We start from the raw sequence: 20332 nt of genomic DNA, 5'->3' as shown, positions 1-20332 counted from the left end.
ATTAGATGTCACACTGAGTTTGAACAAGAGACAGGCTGCAGTTTTCCTAAAGTAACAAAATGACAGACGTTTGTTAAAACAGACAAACCATCAGTGTAGTCATTCTTTTGACAGGTCATGAGATGGGTACTTCCGATTCTGCCTTGGACACCGTGGAGGAAGAGAGTAGGTACTGACACAAATACACTGAAAGCTCCGGTTTACTGGCCTTTGACTCTGTCCTAAAAAGGAGATATGACAGGAAATTTTGAAGCAAAAGAAAATCCCAATCATAACAGAAGTTTACAAAGAGGCCCAAGGGAATGGCCTTTGTACCGGGAGTGCTGTTTTCTGAAAATGAAAAACTGAATAATACATGAGCTTCACATGCAGGGGGAGTAAGAAAGAGCAGGAATGCAGGCGTTTCCCCTGGGCCAGCAGATGAGCAATTGCCCACTTCCTAAGAGTGATCAGTGGTGACAGCTGGGAGAGAGGTGAGAGCTGGGTAAGCTAGGAGGTGACTTCTATGTCCTCGACCTCCTGTGAACATGGAAAGACACTGTGTCATTTGCCTACTGAGAGTCTGCTTTGGGAGGCCGGAGTAGAAGACACGACTGGCTTTAGAGCCCCATTTCTCTGGGGATTCCCAAACTGTGCCTTCGACCATCTCTTAAATCTTGAAGAAAAAGAGATAGAGATGTTGTGATTTAAATGAGAAATTTGCAAAATGAGAAACAGCTGTTCTTCATCACGCCAAGTGCATCATTAGTGTTTTCAGATAAAATTATGGTTAGGTAGCAAAATGGAAGTGAAATTTTTAATTTCTTAGTGCCATACCTCCTTCATCTAAGTTTATGATCCCATCTTGGCCCTCTTTTGAATCTTGAAGATAAAAATAGAGATGGTGTGATTTAAATGAGAAATCTGCAAAATCAGAAATCACCGTTCTTCTTCACACCAAGTACACTGTTAATGTTTGCAGATAAAATTATTATTAGGGGCCTGGTGCAGTGGCTCACTCCTAGAATCTCAATACTTTGGGAGGCCCAAGGGTTTGAGACCAGCCTGGGCAACCTACTGAGACCCCATCTCTAAAAAAAAAAAAAAAAATACTAGGTGGCAAAATGAAAATGAGATTTTAAATTTCTTAGTGCTATACCCCCTTCATCTGAAGTTTATAATCTCTTGCCAAAGGTCAAGAGAAGAGTGGCAGGCCTCCATGCCTATCCTTCCTAGACAAAAAACAGTAAAAAACCCCAGGACCAAGAACTGAGTCCTGGTGGTGGACGGCCAGGAACCCCGTGAACATCAGTGTCAAGTCAGTTCATCTGAAGATGGTCAGCTGATGTTTTAAAATTAGATTTGTCTTATTAACTGTGTAAGTCTATTGCTAAATGTCTCCTGGCCCTTACTGATAGGTCTTCGTGTGAAAATGCTAACATCAATAGTTGATGCACAGGAAGCATCGTCAGAAAGTCAAACTCTTCCCCTCTCGGAAATATTCTTCCAATGACCTCTTTACTCACGTCTTCTGCAAAAAAGAGGATCAGAATAGAGCAAACTGAGTTCATTTGAAATTTTTAAAATTTTAAAAATAAAATAAAATAGGGACAGGGTCTTGCTATGCTGCACAGCTGGTCTCACTCCTGAGCTCAAGCAATCCTCTTACCTTGGCCTCCCAAAGTGCTGAGGTTACATGCAAATGAGCCTCTGTGCCAGGCCTTCATTTGCGATTTTAATATGCAACAGCTCAGATGAAAAGATACTCTGAATAATCAAATAATGTAGTTAGTTCTTCCTCAATTGAAGAAGGAATAAGTTAATGTTTTTAATTTTCCCAATTGTTTTTCTCCCAGAAAGTTTTCTTAAACCATTAGTCTTCTGTAGTTAGCAAACACTCATAGGCAGGCAGATAAATGAACAACAAGTAAGTATTCATGGAAAGCACAAACATCAGCAACGCCAAAACATCTTTCTTTTTTCAGGAGCATGTACGATTGTGACTTTTGATTGCATAAGTTCCAGGAAAAATTGTGATTAGTTTACATGATGGGATTAGATCTAGTAATCATTCTTGGTATTATACAGAGAGAACCATGGCTTTCAAGTAAGTGCTCTGATACCCAACCAAAGTTAAGAGCCTCTAGGTCCCAGAGGAAACGATTGAGGGGCTTTGCAAACTAAGGCTGGGGGAGATGGAACAGGGATGAACTGAGGGGAAAAAAAACAAAGTGGGCTTAGGATGGAGAACTTGGGCAGCATGCCAGCAGCTGAGCGTCCTCAGGGCACACCCCTCTGCTGAGGGATGCTGTGAGCTGGCCATCCTGATGGGAAGACTGTCTACGTCTGGCTTCAGGAACTGTCCCGATGGACACAGGATTCCCTTGCCTCCGCAGTGCATCTTCTCCTATCAACAAAAGGAAGTAGGAAGAAAGAAACAGCAAGAAGAGGCCTGCAAAAAAGTCTTTTAAAAGTTTTATCTATGGCAGCCCTGCAGTCTTCCTTCTTTTCAGTGAATAGAAAAGAGCTCAAAAATCCATACCTTCACATCAGAGGTGCACTGTTCATACATCAAATTCTTGTAACATCCAAAGGCGAGGGAAGAACAAGGTGAGCTGGCTCCTGAAGAAGTATTCATGGAATATGAGAGCCGAAAGGGGCGTTGAAAAGTCATATTTCATGGTAATCCTGTGCCATATAGACATAATCTTTCCTGTATCGGTAGAAAATAGATTCCCCATAATGGCACAAGTCACATACTAAATTGTGCAATAGGATTACAGCACCATCTTGTGGCCAAAATCAGTACAGCGCTGAACACAAAAAGCTCCCATTTGTTCCATTCTTACTTGGAGTTTAGTATTAGTTTCTAGTTTACTTTCTTGTGACCACATACAACATTTTGAGAAAAATATTCCTCATTATACATATGCATACAATAAAGAGTATGAATTTAAAAGAATAGGGGTTATGTAACTAAGTTTGTAGACATTAATGTTGCATTTTTGGCTAGGGGATGTTTTTGGTACAACTACACTTTGGGCACAGGGAACTAGAGAGTGGGAAAAGGTGGAAAAAGTCGGAATTTCAAAGTAAATGACTAATGGCTTTCTCTGGTGTGAACCTAAATTCAAATGTCAGTGCTTCCTTCCAGTCTTATGACTGTCTTCTCAACATGGACGAGGCATTAGTCAAAAAGCTAGTCCTTCACATGGTCACTGAATGCTCTTGGTCACATGCACCATTTGACGACACCCTTGTGCTCACATGTTCCTTCTGCCCACATGTCATATTTATGCAGTTAGGCTCATAGGACAAATAGCTACTCAGAGACTGGTTCCAAACTTCAAGCTATATTTGATACACAATTGAAAATGTATGTCAATTTTTCTAAATTTTCTACATTTCTACCCTATTTTAGTGGGTGCTTTTAAAAAGTGCAACTTAAGTTCAAAGAAGCCTTTACTTAGAAATATGTTGAAATTACATTCTACGTGAGGCATATGGATCTCTACTTGCAAAGCAGTTTTATCAACTAGAGCTAGACTTGTCCCACATGTAAATTTGGAAGCATTCAAGTTTTAAAAGCTTGAAAACCTAAAAGGATAGTTCCCCTCCAAGATTGTAGGTTAAGGTCCTGCAAACTCCCCTGAGCAGGCGAAATTTGGGAATGCACAATCAGCACTATTTAGCGGGGGTGAAAAAGGATTACTGGGTTTGCAAATGAATTCTCTAGACTTTCTTAATGTTTACCTTAAAAAAAAATTAGAATCATACTACAGCTAGATTCTGCCATCCCACAGACGCTGAATAAGTGGTCATAAGATGTCTTCTGCTTTCCAGAAAAGTTCATCATATAATCTCCTTTCTCCTACAGTACCAATGAGATGCCTATCGAATCATGTTTACTTGTGAGTAACACACATAAATGGCATTTTACCACTGGTTTTGGTCCTCTATCCTTGTGTTTCATTACTAGGATTTGAAGTTAACTCTGAAAAAACGGTAAAATATAGTTGACCTTTGAACAATGCAGGGATTAGGGATATTGACACCTTATGTAGCAGTAAATCTGTATGTAACTTTTGACTTCCCAAAAACTTAACTCCTAATAGCCTATGGCTAACTGGAAGCCTTACTGATATTAATAAACAATCAACACATTTTGTTATATGTATTATAAACTTTATTCTTACAACAAAGTAAGCTAAAAAATATAAAGGAAATCAAAGGAAGAGAAAATATATTTACGACTCATTAAGTGGACATGGATGATCAAAAAGCTCTTCATCTTTGTCTTCACGCTGAGTAGGCTGAAGAGGAGGAGGAAAAGAGGATGGTCTTGCTGTCTCAGGGTGGCAGAAACAGAAGAAAATCCGCGTATACATAGTGATCTGCAAAATTTAAACCCACGTTGTTCAAGGGTCAACTTTAACTTACTTTTAACCTACCAATTCAGTCAACTAGTTGTTTTTCAAATGTTCCCCTCCAAAAAGTCTCTGCTTTATCTTGGGGAACTATAAACCCTGTAATATAACTCAAGTTCCACTTTCCTAGCCAGTCTCAGGAAAGGCACTTCAAAATTCCTTTCTTTATAAAAAAACGTCAGACCGGGCGCAGTGGCTCACACCTGTAATCCCAGCACTTTGGGAGGCCGAGGTGGGCAGATCACGAGGTCAAGAGATTGAGACCATCCTGGCCAACATGGTGAAACCCCGTCTCTACTAAAATACAAAAAATTAGCTGGGCATGGTAGCATGCACCTGTAGTCCCAGCTACTCGGGAGGCTGAGGCAGGCGAATCCCTTGAACTCAGGAGGCAGAGGTTGCAGTGAGCTAAGATTGCACCACTGCACTCCAGCTTGGGCAACAGAGCCAGACTCCGTCTAAAAAATAAATAAATAAATTCATGGTAAAAGTGCTGTTGGTTTTAACATTTTACCTCTTTTCTATTTTCAACTCGTAGGTCCTGCTATTCTTGTTAACCCCCGCGAGTGACTACTGGAAGACTCAAACTAAAAATAACTGTTGCCAAAAAGTTTTTAAAACATGATAAATCAAAAGGAATTTGCAGTTAGGGGATTATTGAACTGACCACAAAGGATTAGAACACCAAAACCTCTCTACTGAATTAAATGTGTTCCAATACTTAGAAGAGTGCTTGGTACGTACTATTATTATGACTAGAATACTAAATTGAACTGAAATCTATGCTTTATTTTCCCTTCACCATTAACATTTTAAGCTGTTTTTGAGTTTCAACTTCTTAGAAAAGGCAATTTCTGAGAAGCATAACATTTGCCTTTTCCTGCTATTTACAATAGAAACTGAATAAGAAACATACTAGAAGTATACAGAATTTTAAACTTGGAATTTGGGGATCATGTAAATAGCTGCCTACTTATAATCTACACCATGCATTTCCCAAAGAGTTTTAACATTACTATTTCAGTTAAAATTGTATTACAGAAGCAAAGTTCATCAACCTCCTGCCATTACTGGGTATATCAAATTAAAATGCAATGTAACATGTGGAGAAAATATGTATTGGTATTACAGCAAAAAATTCACATAAGATACATAAATTATGATACCTCAAAGCTAGAGGCAAATGAAATACACCTAATTATACAAATTCTATACAATTAAATCAAGAACTTTAGGAAAATTTCTTGTAAAAATGTCAAGAAAAGATTTGATCTGGTTGGGCACAGTAGCTCACGCCTGTAATCCCAGCACTTTGGGAGGCCAAGGTAGGCGGATCACCTGAGGTCAGGAGTTCAAGACCAGCCTGATCAACATGGAGAAACCCCATCTCTACCAAAAATACAAAAATTAGCCGGGTATGGTGGCATATGCCTGTAATTCCAGCTACTAGGGAGGCTGGGGCACGAGAATCGCTTGAACCTGTGAGGTGCAGGTTGCAATGAGCCGAGATCGCACCACTGCAGTCCAGCCTGGATGACAGAGTAAGACTCTATCTCAAGAAAGAAAAAAAAAAAAAAAGGCCGGGCGCGGTGGCTCAAGCCTGTAATCCCAGCACTTTGGGAGGCCGAGGCGGGTGGATCACGAGGTCAGGAGATCGAGACTATCCTGGCTAACATGGTGAAACCCCGTCTCCACTAAAAATACAAAAAACTAGCCAGGCGTGGTGGCGGGCGCCTGTAGTCTCAGCTACTTGGGAGGCTGAGGTGGGAGAATGGCGCGAACCCGGGAGGCGGAGCTTGCAGTGAGCCGAGATCACGCCACTGCACTCCAGCCTGGGAGCACAGGGAGACTCCATCTCAAAAAAAAAAAAAAAAAAAAAAANTTGATCAAACCAAGATTTTAGAAAAACAAAATCAAAAACACTGTGACTTGATTAATATTTATTTAATTTTGGGAACACAGTAAAAAAGAAGAACAAACCAAAAAAAAACCACCTATTTCTTCACAATTTTGAAAATGTCTGGCTTGAAACACCTTTGACATTTATCTCACTTTCAGTCTCAAGTTTCAGGCTGCCACATTCATGGCTGGCTAGCTGGCAGTGATGCTCTTCTCTGCTCTCAAGGTTTCTTTGGGCTTGGAATAGTTCCAAGGCCGTCTATTCTCTGTGAATCCATAAAGTTTTCTAAGGGCCACTCGAGCAGCCTCTTCTTCTGCAACCAATACTGTTTCCCCAGGTCCTTCTGCAATCAACTTTTTATCACTAGAAAGAGAACAAATAGTCGTCTTAAATTACATGGAATATCATAAGACAGTACACAAAGCAGTTATAAAGCAATTATGCCATCTACATCTTATTTCAATAACACACATTAGAAGTAACACAATAGCTTTGATAGATCATCTTTTGGATTTTAACTAGATTTGTTGCAAGTTCATTACATATGGTAATTAGACAAAGATACACTCATGTTTCATTAGAAATATATACAACTCTATCAAGTCAAAAAAGCAAGTAGTATCTATGTTTTCAATTGTTGATGAGAGAATTGGAAGAATATGTAAATAAATATCTCCTTACAAAACCCTGAAACTAGTAAAAATATTATCAGGAATTATGACTATTTTTATTTTTAATGTGTGACATAACTTGGGAAAAGATTCTGTTGAAAAAATTATGCCTTTTGAGTTTGTCATCTAAACTTTAACACAAATGAGAAACCAGTTCTATACTTCAAATTAAGAACTTTAGGCCAGGCGTGATGGCTCACACTTTTTTTTTTTTTTTTTTTTTTTTGAGAAAGAGTCTCGCTCTGTGGTCCAGGCTGGAGTGCAATGGTGCGATCTCAGCTCACTGCAAGCTCTGCCTCCCAGGTTCACGCCATTCTCCCACCTTAGCCTCCCAAGTAGCTAGGACTACAGGTGCCCGCCACCACACCAGGCTAGCTTTTTGTATTTTTAGTAGAGACGGGCATTTCACCGTGTTAGCCAGGATGGTCTCCATCTCCTGACCTTGTGATCCGCCCACCTTGGCCACCCCATGGCTCACACCTTTAACACCAACACTTTGGGAGACCAAAGCAGGAGGATTGCTTGAGCCCAGGAGTTTGAGATCAGACTGCACAACATAGTGAGACGTCCAAAAAAAAAATGAAATGAAATAAAAAAAAAAAGAGCTTCAAAACAGGCTCAGATTTTAAAATTATTTTATATATTTCTAACCCAGTCTAATTTATTTCCAAGTGAGGTAACACTCAATGTTGGCTATGAGTATTCTATTGATAAATCTAATGTAGGTATTCCTCTGCTTTATTGGTATTTCTATATCATAACAATTTATCTTCTTAAAAAATGTGAAATGTTCCTTCAAGGGAGCAGAGAATGTAGAATGTGCACATCAAATAACTATAATCCTTTTTGTTGTGCTACTTCTGAAATATATTTAACTACTTCCTGGAAATTTTCTGACCTAAAATTTCATCTGTGCCATTAAAAGAAGCATCTCCAGAAAGTTTCATGCACAGCAACTGCATTTACTAAATCGGATTCGATATAAACTGATTTGAAAGTGAAGACTGAAGCCAAATTAAAGAAAAACTAGTGAAGCTACACAAAGAACAACAATAAATTTGCTAAAAAACATCTGTTATGACAATAATTGGAAATGAAACAAATGTTATATAAGTTAAACTTTATAATAATAAACACAAATTTGCACAAATCTTGAGAAACAGAAAAAGTCATCTTAAAGTGAATAACAAGCATAGAATTTTGTTTTTAGTCTAACGTTGCTGGTTTTATCATTGATCATGTTTTAAAGTCATTATGTAAAATCTACAAAAACACAACTACCCAACAGTAATCACTGTAATGATACGGCAAATGACTTCTTACATTTTTTTTTAAGATAAAAGATCATTCTCTAAAATATCCCAATCTCATTAAAAATTATTTTAAAGTGTTGCCTGTAATAGCTGTACTATATATTACATCATGTACATGTATCATTTCCCTCTTGTGGAATATCAAATTTATTTCTAATTGTTTTTCAGTTCAACAACTATTTACTGACCACCACGTCCCAGCAACTGTTCAAGGTATGGAGCATAAAGAGGTAAACAACAAATGTCTTTGTTCACAAAATTTGTCTGCAAATTTAAGGCAAACAACCAAAAGTTGAAATACCAAAATCAAAGAACATAAAAAATTTTAAGATGCTTGGCATTTCGTCAAAATTATTCACAGAAATATGGTACATTGTTTTCCTATCAGCAGTGTATAAACTGATGATAAAAGATATGTTTAAAAGGTTTGCCAAACAGACAAGTAACAAAGAGTAGCTCACTGTTTTTGCATTTCAATAAATAAAACTTTTTACAACACTATCCATTTTCCCCACGTGGTAACTTCTATTTCTTTTATAAAGTCTTTTTGTGATACAAGGATTAGAAAAATATTTACCTAAATCTTAATCTAGCTATTTTAAATATTCACTATTTACATTTAACACTTTAATCTTAACATCTGAGATTAATTTGGGGCAGGTCAACTTTTTACTAACAAAACTAAAAAGCTCTCTGGCCGGGCGCGGTGGCTCAAGCCTGTAATCCCAGCACTTTGGGAGGCCGAGACGGGCGGATCACGAGGTCAGGAGATGGAGACCATCCTGGCTACCACGGTGAAACCCCGTCTCTCCTAAAAAAATACAAAAAACTAGCCGGGCGAGGTGGCAGGCGCCTGTAGTCCCAGCTACTTGGGAGGCTGAGGCAGAAGAATGGCGTGAACCCGGGAGGAGGAGCTTGCAGTGAGCTGAGATCTGGCCACTGCACTCCACCCTGGGTGACAGAGCGAGACTCCGTCTCAAAAAAAAAAAAAAACTAAAAAGCTCTCAACATGGGTTGATTTATACATTTTGATGGATAACTAAGGCCCTTCCTTTTCCAGATCTAGGCTCAGTTGAAGCTACTGACAAGAATGGATTAAGGTTCAATCTGTAACATGAACAAGTCAACATTTGTACTTTTACACAGAAAAATTTAAGATAACATACTGAAAGTCTACAGCAAATATTATTGGCTGACAAAAGCCACTATTAGCAAAACTCAGATTCTTCCCCTAAGCATAACTAGCAAGAAGGGAAGTAGTAAATAATAACATGGGGAAGAGATTTTTTTTTAAATCTTTTAATGCAATTAGAAGTTACGTTACGGAATTTGAAGAGGTTATGTTAACATTCCTTATGGAATGTGAAGAGTCTGTTTTTAAGGCTTTGTAAGGAGTCTGTTTTTAGGATTTCCTCAAAGTTATAAAGTTATGATTAAAATTTCACTAACCAGTATAAGCCAACAAAATACAAAGGCAAAGCTGTGGTGCCACCAGACTGCCTTGTAAGTCTTGATTCAGGGGCTGAAATATTCCTTTTCTTCAGTTCTTCTACCAATAGCCCCATGGGATCTATTATCTTCCACATCTCAAAGAGCTCTTTTCCAGTCATTTGAGTAATTAAGAAGTCCTACATATAAAAATACAATTTATACATTTTAATTAGTAGAAAGAACAATAGGACCACAATTCAAAATATATTCTTTACACTTTTTAAATTAGAGAAGCCACAGAGTACATTTTTAACAGAAATTTAAAACTTAATGGGAAACGAAAGACAAAAATGTACTATTCTTTTTCATTCCCCCAGTTTTTACACACATTTTATTACAAAAATCATAGTTGGATTAAAAAAACTTGAAAGCCCAAGAAACCTATTTCAAGTACTATGATCTACCAAAATTCCACAGAAGGTAGAATCCTGTAATTTTTTTTTTTTCTTTTTTGAGACAGGGCTTCACTCTGTTGCCTAGGCTAGAGTGCAGAGGTGTGATCACAAGTACACAGAAACCTCGGACTACTGGGCTCAAGCAATCCTCCCAGCTCGGCCTCTTCAGCAGCTGAGACTACAGGTGCACACCACCATACCCGGCTAGTTTTTAAATTTTTTGTAGAGACGAGGTCTCCATAAGTTGCCCAGGTTGGTCTCAACTCCTAGCCTGAAAGGATCCTCCTGCCTTGGCTTCTCAAAGTACTGGAATTATAGGCATTAGTCACCACACCCTGCCCTATCTTATAATTCAGAATTATATTCCTACTACTAAAAAAAAAATATTTAAAGAATTGAGTTAACAAATAAAAAGTAGTAACTTCTTACAGAAACTCATGTAAAATGGCACTCAGAGCCTCTAGATAACAATATTTCTTCCATTAATAACGTTTTTAAAAACTTGGCCAGGCAAGGTGGCTCACACCTGTAATCCCAGGACTTTGGGGGACCGAGGCAGGCAGATCACTTGAGGCCAGGAGTTTGAGACTAGCCTGGCCAACATGGTGAAACGCTGTCACTACTAAAAATACAAAAATTAGCCAGGCGTGATGGTGCACGCCTGTAAACCCAGCTAGAAGGGAGACTGAGGTGCAAGAATCACTTGAACCTGGGAGGTGCAGGTTGCAGTCAGCCAAGATCATGCTACCACAGCACTCCAGCCTGGGCAACACGGCAAGACTCTGTCTCAAAAAATAATAATAAATAATTTTTTAAAAATCGCTTAATAATTTCACATAAACTTTTAAAACTGTAACATACTAATAATTATTTATATGACTAAGATAACTGAGAAATTATGAACATTCAAAGCAGAATTGATTTTGCCAGTAAAAAGCATTATGCTGTATAGAAACTATGGAAGCAAACATTAATTTACAGCAATTTACATATTCCAATTAACTTGTATTAACAAACATTAGTAACAGGATAACAGGACGGATGGATGGATGGAGGCAGGAGGGAAGAAATTTAAAAAGACCCCTTAGTTCATGAAATGAAGTCAATTCATTACAACACTCCTCCAAGCACCAGAACACTTTCAACTTCATTAATAAAAAATATTAGGCCAGGCATGGTGGCTGATACCTATAATCCCAGCACTCTGGGAGGCCGAGGTGGGAGGATCAATCACTTGAGATCCGGAATTCAAGACCAGCCTGAACACCATGAGATCGCGTTTCTACAAAAAAAAAATTTAGCTGGACATAGTGGCGCGTGCCTGTGGTCCCAGCTACTAGGCAAGCTGACATAAGAGGATGGCTTGAGCCCAAGAAGTCGAGGCTGCAGTGTGCTGTGATTGTGCCACTGCACTGCAGCCTGGACAACAGAGTGAGACACTGTCTCAAAAAAAAAAATTTATAAATCCATTCTCAGTAGGGGATTTTGAAATGTTTTAATGTACAGAAGTAGATATGCCTTATGGGATATGTATGTATATGCACATATATAAAAATCACTGAACTGCTATCTGTCATATAGAATAACCAAGTGTAAGGTAAGGAAACACAACTCTTTCCCACCATCGAAGATATTAGTAGGAACATAGAAAGAAAGCTCAATTTTTCTTAAGTGATTACCTTCTATTTTTTGCTATTTGCTCCTGGTCTTACTAATTTATTATTAGAACTTTCTAGTAGGGTGTAAGTTGAATACTCCAATCTCACCTCCCCAGAATAGGGAAGGGGTATGAAGAAATGACGTTTCTAAAACGCGCATTTGATCATTAAAAACCTCCCACTTAGAACAACTCCAGCTGTCACTATACAAGATCAAAATACATACTCCGTAGCATGGCTAAGAGTGCTGTTCTCATTTCCAGATGCAGAGATATCACCTGGAGAGCTACTTAAAATACAGATTCCGGCTGGGGGCGGTGGCTCACGCCTGTAATCCCAGCACTTTGGGAGGCCGAGGCAGGTGGATCACGAGGTCAGGAGATCGAGATCATCCTAGCTAACACAGTGAAACCCCGTCTCTACTGAAAATAGAAAAAATTAGCCAGGCATGGTGGCGGGTGCCTGTAGTCCCAGCTACTTGGGAGGCTGAGGCAGGAGAATTGTGTGAACCCGGGAGGCGGAGCTTGCAGTGAGATGAGATCGCATCACTGCACTCCAGCCTGTGCAACAAAGCAGACTCTGTCTCAAAAAAAAAAAAAAAAAAAGATTCCTAGGTCCTACTCTCAGAGATTATGTACTCTGAGGGGGTGCCTGAGAATCTGCATTTCTATCAAGTTCTCCAGTGACACTGATACTGACGCCCAAACCACTTTCTGAGTAACACTGTTGGCTCTTCTGTACACTGGCTCTTGAAGGTCCAGACTCATCTTTGATCACTTCTCCAAACGCAATATGATTCAGTCACAAAAAATTAACTGTAGTTCCCAAGCACACGCTCACCCTTGACATTGTCTTCCCAAAACATCTTTTTTACGGGCACAAATCGCTTCTATAAAACCTTTCCTACCCTTACTAAAGTTGGTTGTTGCCTGAACTCTGAATTCACTCTGCGCCTTAACACCTCTAGGAAAGCACTTCCACATTGCATTCCATCTAACTAACGAGCTGTGAGTAGGATCAAATCCTATTTAGATTGTGGCTCCAGAGCTCAGCAGAGTGCCTGGCCCATAGTAAGGCACTCAACATTAAGTGGATGAACAAATGAAACAGGACAATCCAAACCTGTCAATTCTACTATGAGAGACATCAAAGCTCAACTTATAAACAGATATTTGAATTATCTATGTTTCGTAAGATCTTTACTTGGAACTGTTAAGAGGCATTAAAATATGGTAAATATTTCCAACATAGTTTCATGACTACCTTGTAGAATTTCAAAATGCTGACCAAAAATTATTTAAACTCCACAGAGGTTATAGTAAAGAGAATGGAAATCAAAGAGGACTTTGTCAGAATTTTTATAGAAAAAACTAATTGGGGGGAGAAAGATAGGTCTTACCTATGAACAAAGTCTGAAGTGTCAGTAAATACAGATATTCTCTTAACAAAATTATCAAACTTGGTATCAAAACTAAATGAACAGATTCCAATAGCATGTGATGCTGGTTTAAGGACTGAATGTCAGTCAGATAGATGCTTGAATCAAAACTGTCTTTATGACTTAAAGAGATTGTGTGGACTCTCTATTATCAAAAAGTGAACAAAATCTCATGTTTTCATCCAATGGCAGAGGATGAAACTTCTCCCAGTTAATAAATTACAAAAGGATAGTGAGAGTCAAGTTGTACCAATTAAAAAACCGAATTAGCTAAGTCACTAGCTAACAAAGAGTTAGGCATTAGAGGGACTTGAAATCCAAGATTTATCACTTGGAAGAGCAGACAGCAGCTGGTACTGAAGCACAGGCCTCTGCATACTGTCCTTTGACTTCATTCATTCACCAAACATCTACTGAGTATCTCTCATGCAGGCAGTATCCTTGGCCCTAAGGATGTAAACTTAAAGATGACATGGCTTGTGGTCCTTCAGAAATCACAACCCACAATTTAATATTCACTTTTTATGATATCCATAAGAAGAGACAACTGGAATAATTACAGCCCTTCCATTAAAAAGTTTTAGGTTTTTCTCAGTTTTTCTTGGGACAAACATTCACTTCCAAGGTGATGTATCAAAGAAGCGAATTACAAAAGAAAATTTTCCCTTCTGTCTTTCTCAAGCATGTCCAATTAATAATTACGTACCCTGATAAAAAGTGCAGTCCTCTCGGGTCCACTACTCTGTAACAGGGCTCCAATAACTGCAAAGAAAGTTTGCTGTAATACAGTCGAGGGCACTGGGAATTCCTCACTCAGTGTTAACTGCTCCACAGCCAAGTTTCTAGCCACGTGACACACGACTTCCTCACCAGTGAGAAAGGCAACAAGATTTCTGATGCCTTCAGTGGGCAAGTCTGGGAACTCGTCTTCAAGAAACTGTGTGAGGCAAGTCTGTGAAAAAGATGTCCCTTGTTCAGATAGTTCCTGATTACTTTTAAGATTCAGAAGTACAGCTTCTTTCTCTATCCCAAGTTGCTGGCGCTTGGCCTCCTCACTTTTAATATAGCAGCTATTAACAAATGCAGTTTTGAGAAGATCTAAGGAAAAGTTTTCCTGTAACCGATGTCCAAAAGCTTGTATTTCTGCATGGTAATCCCAGTTCGGCTTCTCGGAACTGAAAATGTAAAGATAGTAAGAGATGGTAAAGAGAACAACCTCTTACTGTGATATAAAAATTTTTCACTGTGTTGTAATGTTATTAATTATATAAAGGAAATGAAAGAAGGTTATATTTCTTTTTAATGCCAGGCTGATATTCTAAATGTTAAGACTGAAGTCAGATAAATACTGGAAGTCCCTTGCTATATTCTACATATATGATCAGATTAATTTTCCCGTTGATCCAATTGTCACATGAAATTGGTTCTTCAACATAAAAGACTAAGCCATTAGCCTAACTTTTAGGTTCCTTATTTCTGCTCTAATCATGAAACTATGTTTTATACCTAAGTATGAAACATAAATGATAATTTCACAGATTCAAGCCATAAACACTAGGTATGTTATATTTATGGTCATCCCTCAATATCTGTGGGGAATTGGTTCCGAGGACTCTCTTGAATACTGAAATTCATGGATGCTCCAGTCTCCCATATAAATGGTGTAGTACAGGCAGACTTCATTTCACTGTACTTTGGTCTATTGTGCTTCACAGATTTATTGCATTTTATTTTTACAAATTGAAGGTTTGTAGCAATTCTGCATGTGCTCACTTTGTGTCTGTGTTAGCATTTTTTTGCAATGAAGTATTTTAAATTAAGGTACATACATTGCTTTTTAGACAATACTACTGCATACTTAATAAACTACAAAATAGTATAAACATAACTTAGGTATGCACTGGGAAATTTAAAAAGTCACGTGACTCGTTTTATTGCCATGATCTAGAACCAACCCTACAATATGTATGAGGTATACCTGTATTTGCATATAACCTATGCACATCCTCCTGTATACTTTAAGTCATCTCTGGATTACTTACACGTACCACAATATAAAACCCCTTTAAGAAACAAAGGGAAGCAAAGTATAAAAAGCTGGGTTGAAAGTCATAAGATATACATATAATAAATACACCTATATAATCTGTACAAACCATAAAGTTTCTTCCAACTTTGAGAGCCTAAAATACTTAACCTTATAATAAACAAGGGAATGGGAATTAAGAAGAGATTTTATTTTTTGCCATAAACTTATCTGTTAGAAGACCGTTCCTACTGGTAGGAGTACAAAGTGGATCAACATTTTTTGGAGGGCAACGTTAAAGTACTAATAGCATTCAAAATTACATACTACATATGCATCCCCAAAGGTGAAATAAAGATACACGCTGTTACATAGGTTTTAATGGCAATAATATGGAGCTCATAAGCCCATAAACAGAGCCATAAAAAAGAGTGAGGTACATCTCTTTGTAATGCCATGACAACATGTCAAAGACACATTATTAAAGAGAAAAAGATGAAGGAATTTAAATTATGTATGATCTGATTTGAAGCCATAAAAACCTGTCTCTCTGCCAAACCTGTTACCAGAACAACATTAATTAGGGCAAAAATCGAAAGCTAACTTTTTTTCCTTTTTCTCTAGACAGTAGACTTCAGGTTGTAGATTAATTTTTTTTTTTCTCCTTAATTTACAATGCTGTGGACTGCTTTCTTCTCGCTTATCGGAATTCTCAGGTATTACAAATGGGGGCTACAACACCCAAGTCCACATAAGGAAGACCCTCCGGCCAGCCCCATTTCTCCCAATTTCCAGTAGACAAAATCCTAAATGGTAGTTCCAAAACGTCGGGAGCAGCCTGAAGCTCTACCACCCGCGGCACAAATCCATTTTCTTTGCCTCAGGCCACGCGCCCACAGCTCACGGGTGTCTCTATCGCAAACTTCCTAAAGCTTAATCCTGGGGCGCATCAGCCGCAGGCACAACGCCGCGGGAGGAAGACCCCGTGTCTGCGACCGCCACCCTGACACCCCTTTCCGAGGTGTCTCCTACCGGCGCACGGGCGGCGGCGGGCACCGCAGAAGGCGCAGCCGCTCTAACTCCTTCTGGAAGCGGAAGGCGGCGCGGAATCCCTTCTTCACTCCCCGAACCGGAGGGACCAGCTTGGGGACGACTGGAGCAAGGAGGCAGCGAGGCCCCTGCTGCAGCACTCTTACCAGCCCTGACGCCATTGCACGGGAGAGAGCGATGGAGGACGGAACGAAAGTAGTCGGGCCAGTGTCCCCGTAACACACTTCCCCCGGAACCCGGGACGCGGAGAGAGGACAGGGACGGAGACCGCCCCCAGGGCGGGGCGACTGAAAGAGGGCGGGGGCGGGGCGACTGAGAGAGGCGGGGGTGGAGTCAGCCCCGGGGGCGGGGCGACTGAGAGAGGGCGGGGGCGGAGACAGCCCCGGGGCGGGGTGACGGCGGCCGCCTTGGTGCTGCGCGTGCGCTGGTTCTCTCCTCCATTGGCGTTACTTTCCAATGATCCGGGTTTGAGGGCGTTTGCGTCCAAAAGTTTCTGGGAGAGGTTGCTTCACCCTGTCAGTTACTCTCTTGTTCCTTCTTCTCTCGTTACAGCAAAACAAAAATCTGTTTCACGTTCAAGTTAAGGAAACATTTAAATCCTCAAAAACGAAAACATTTTTATTTATATTTAGTGTTCCAGACCATCAGTACTGCCATTATTGAGCAAGTATTTACCGAGCTTCTATTTTTGACCCAGCACGTCTCCAAAAGCCTTAGTTTTGGAAATCCTAGACTCAGAAATGTTGGCTTATCCAAAATTAACATTTTTCTTTAAAAGCAATCTAATAGTACATTTTTTTTTTCTTTTTTTTTTTTGAGAGGGAGTCTCGCTCTGTCGCCCAGGCTGGAGTGCAGTGGCCGGATCTCAGCTCACTGCAAGCTCCGCCTCCCGGGTTTACGCCATTCTCCTGCCCCAGCCTCCCGAGTAGCTGGGACTACAGGCGCCCGCCACCTCGCCCGGCTATATTTTTCTATCTTTTAGTAGGGACGGGGTTTCACCGTGTTAGCCAGGATGGTCTCGATCTCCTGACCTCGTGATCCGCCCGTCTCGGCCTCCCAAAGTGCTGGGATTACAGGCTTGGGCCACCGCGCCCGGCCCAATAGTACATATTTTTAAACATCCGGAAAATGACTGGAAAAAATCATAAAACGGTAACGGTAGAATTAGTTTCTTCCTTCTTTAACACTCTGTAACAGTGTAATTCTATTGCTTTCCTATCAAACTGTTAATACAGTACAATTTTTAAAGGAACATATTAAGTCACAAAGGGAGGCTTGTTTGAATTCCCCGTTTTGAGTTGCCTGCTGAACATCTAGACTCTCAAAGGGGCAATGCTTTCTGAGATCTATGTTTTAAAGGCATCTGTGTCCCCAGCAGTCACCCAGATTGAACTCCTGTGTCTTTGTTCTTTCCACAAACCGCCTCTTCGGTCCAGTTACCACCAAGTGGTTTTTCCATTTATTTCCACTGCAGGTACCTGGTGGCTCTCCTCACCTCTTTCCGTGGTTACTGTAATTGGCCTGGTACCAGCTCCCTTCCCCAGATACAGCTCACCTACATTCATCTCTCTGAAACACAGACCACAAAGCATGTTATGACTTAGCTGGAGAACCTTCAGTGCCAGGATCATACAACTCAGTTTGGGTTTCTCAGCTTGACCATTTCCAAAAGGAGAATCTAAATGGTTCATCTCAGCTTATAAAAGGGTTCCCTTTGGGAAGAGAGAGAGCAAAAGAGGGCCTGAGCACACACGGTTGAAGGAAATTCTCCAAGAAGGGGTGAAAGGAGGTCACAGTTGACCTTGTTATAATGTATGTAAAGTATTGAAAATTCATGGAACATCAATCCAATAAATGGATTAGGAGAAAAGGCAGGGAACTGTCATTTCTGTAGAATTTCATTTATTAGGAAAAATAATCTAAAGTCCGTTGTAGCACAATCATGTTAAGTTAAAATGAGGTGTTTCTGTGTTGAGAGTTTCTCAGTCATACAACAATGAAAGCATCATTTGCAGATTAAAAAATGTAGGTCCTCAAAAGATTTACTAATGCCCTTCATGGAGCTCAGGAATTAGCCAGTTTTTTAAAATTTGCTCATACATTTGTTAATTTATTCAATAAACACATAATAGGAGGAGCACTTGGTTCCAGGACCCAGGCTCAGAAAACTTTAAGGAAGAAAAAGGCTAATGTGTTTTTTGGCCCTCAAAAACCTGATTTTTCCTTTAACCTGCTGGTAGCCCTAATTTGATCAAAGCTCACAGATGTCAACAACTTTCGAGTTTTCACTGGGTAAGCGTCAGGTGCAAGGGTGGGGAAAAGTCTCACTTAGGAAGAGGAGGTAAGGCGATTGAGGGTTCACTTTAACCCTTGGGGAACACTTCAACCTTTTGTGTTTTGATGCCAGCAATATTGCTTATATATTCCTTCAGTGATGGTGAGGGCAGCTGGAATACAGGGCACAGAAAGATGGATAACAAAGTTAGTGAATTCTGAATTCTGCTATAGGACCTTCCTGGACAGTGAAGCAATTCTGAACCCCTGAGATTACTTGCCACTACTTCATAGATTAGCTAAGGAATAACTACCAAATAGTGGCCTTTAATCCAACTCATAAGGAAAATTACAGACAGAAATAATTACCATAGGATGAAAATTACTATAGTTAAAACTGTTCATAATACAAAATTGGAGTTACTGATAAATATCGATATAGAATCAGTCTTCACCAAAGTTACATCTGTTCAACCTAGCTTTGGAAAATTTGACTTGATGGAAATTTTGACTTGATAGATCTAAAAGCCACAACAGAAAACTCACGATAGTAAAACTGATTAGCAGAAGCCCTAGTAAACCTGAGCAACAAACAACATCTTAGGAAACAAATGCGGAAAAAAATTCAAGAAAAGACATTAAGTAAGCAATATAAATATGAAAATACAATTAGAAATAGGATACTTGAGCTGTATAGAAAATTGATCAAGACATTTAATTGGTTTCATGGAGCTTATTCCAGAAAACATTTTCTCAAAAAAAAATACATCAATGTTAATATAACTCTGTTAATTCAGAATTATGGAAGCAAAAACTTTTTTGGTGTGTTAGCAGCCAGCAAGATGGCTCTCAACAAGCCCCACCTCCTGGTACTTACACCCTTGTATATTCCCCTCTCCCACTGTGCCGGGATTCGTCTGTGTAACCAATAGACCATGGATGTTTTTATCAATTCTGGGGTTAGGTAATAAAATACATCATGGCTTCCATTTTGGTCAGATACCTTGTATTTCTTGGATTAGTCTCCTATCAGGAAGTCAGCTGCTATGTTATGATGTTGCCTAAGAAACTATGTGGAAAAGCTTATGTGATGAGTAGCTGAGGCCTCTCACTAACAGCCATGTGAATGAATGAGCCATCTTAGAAATGGATCCTCCATTCCCAGTCACACTTTCAGATGACTCCCTACTGGCCAATGTCTTGACTGCATCCCCAAGAGAGACCCTCTGCCAGAATCACCCAGCTAAGCTGCTCCCAAACTCCTGGCCCTCAGGAAATAAATACACATTTGTTGCTTTATGCCACTAAGTTCTGAAGTAATTTGTTACATAGCAACAGATAATTAATACACTTACGGTCAAATCAACTGGATGAAAATGGCAAAATAAAAAATACTCTATATTCATGAGACTTAGGGGATGGCCTCAGAGTGCTGGGTCTAGATAGAAGTGTGGATTTTAGGAACGACATTCCATAACATGCACAAAGTCATCAGGAATGATGAGGACTTAGTAAATTCCCCTCCAAAAAGTGAAAGCTGCCTGACCCTTTAACCCCTGTAGGTACAGATCCTCTTTCCTGTCATTAGGGATACTTTTGAGAAACAAGTTCAGGAAATATCAGGGAAGATGTCGAGCACGGTATTTCTACTTTACCCATGTTCCTTGATGTTTCTGCTAAACTGAGCGATGTTTGGATCTGAGAGAGGGA

The 20332-nt window shown here is 39.7% G+C and overlaps 1 protein-coding gene across 2 annotated transcripts; it reads right to left on the bottom strand.

Annotated features, from left to right (window-relative positions):
- Window positions 1-4342: 4342 nt before the first annotated feature.
- MRPL44 (mitochondrial ribosomal protein L44) lies at window positions 4343-16590 on the bottom strand. 2 transcript variants are annotated; one of them, XM_025404364.1, is made up of 5 exons: window positions 16331-16590; window positions 13979-14447; window positions 9740-9918; window positions 6459-6669; window positions 4343-4373 (listed from the first exon to the last, which is right to left on the bottom strand). In XM_025404364.1, the coding sequence occupies exons 1-4, from the start codon at window positions 16507-16509 to the stop codon at window positions 6498-6500; spliced, it is 999 nt and encodes a 332-aa protein (XP_025260149.1). In that variant the 5' UTR covers window positions 16510-16590; the 3' UTR covers window positions 4343-4373; window positions 6459-6497. The 2 variants fall into 2 exon arrangements, with proteins under 2 accessions (XP_025260149.1, XP_025260148.1); XM_025404363.1 differs by lacking the exon at window positions 4343-4373 and having other exon boundaries at window positions 6332-6669.
- Between the last annotated feature and the right edge of the window lie 3742 nt (window positions 16591-20332).

Source organism: Theropithecus gelada, chromosome 12, assembly GCF_003255815.1.
Source record: "Theropithecus gelada isolate Dixy chromosome 12, Tgel_1.0, whole genome shotgun sequence".
Classification (NCBI taxonomy): Eukaryota; Metazoa; Chordata; class Mammalia; order Primates; family Cercopithecidae; genus Theropithecus; species Theropithecus gelada.
The sequence above is the reverse complement of the archived record's forward strand: the minus strand, read 5'-3'. Positions and strand labels throughout refer to the sequence as shown.

Excerpts from the sequence above, each read along its gene's own strand:
- MRPL44 (XM_025404364.1), bottom strand. The coding sequence starts at position 16,509 with ATGGCGTCAGGGCTGGTAAGAGTGCTGCAGCAGGGGCCTCGCTGCCTC. Across the intron at positions 14,448-16,330 it reads CCGCCGCCGCCCGTGCGCCG|TTCCGAGAAGCCGAACTGGG; the intron begins GTAGGAGACACC and ends TTACATTTTCAG. Across the intron at positions 6,670-9,739 it reads TATTTTGTTGGCTTATACTG|TGATAAAAAGTTGATTGCAG; the intron begins GTTAGTGAAATT and ends TTCTCTTTCTAG.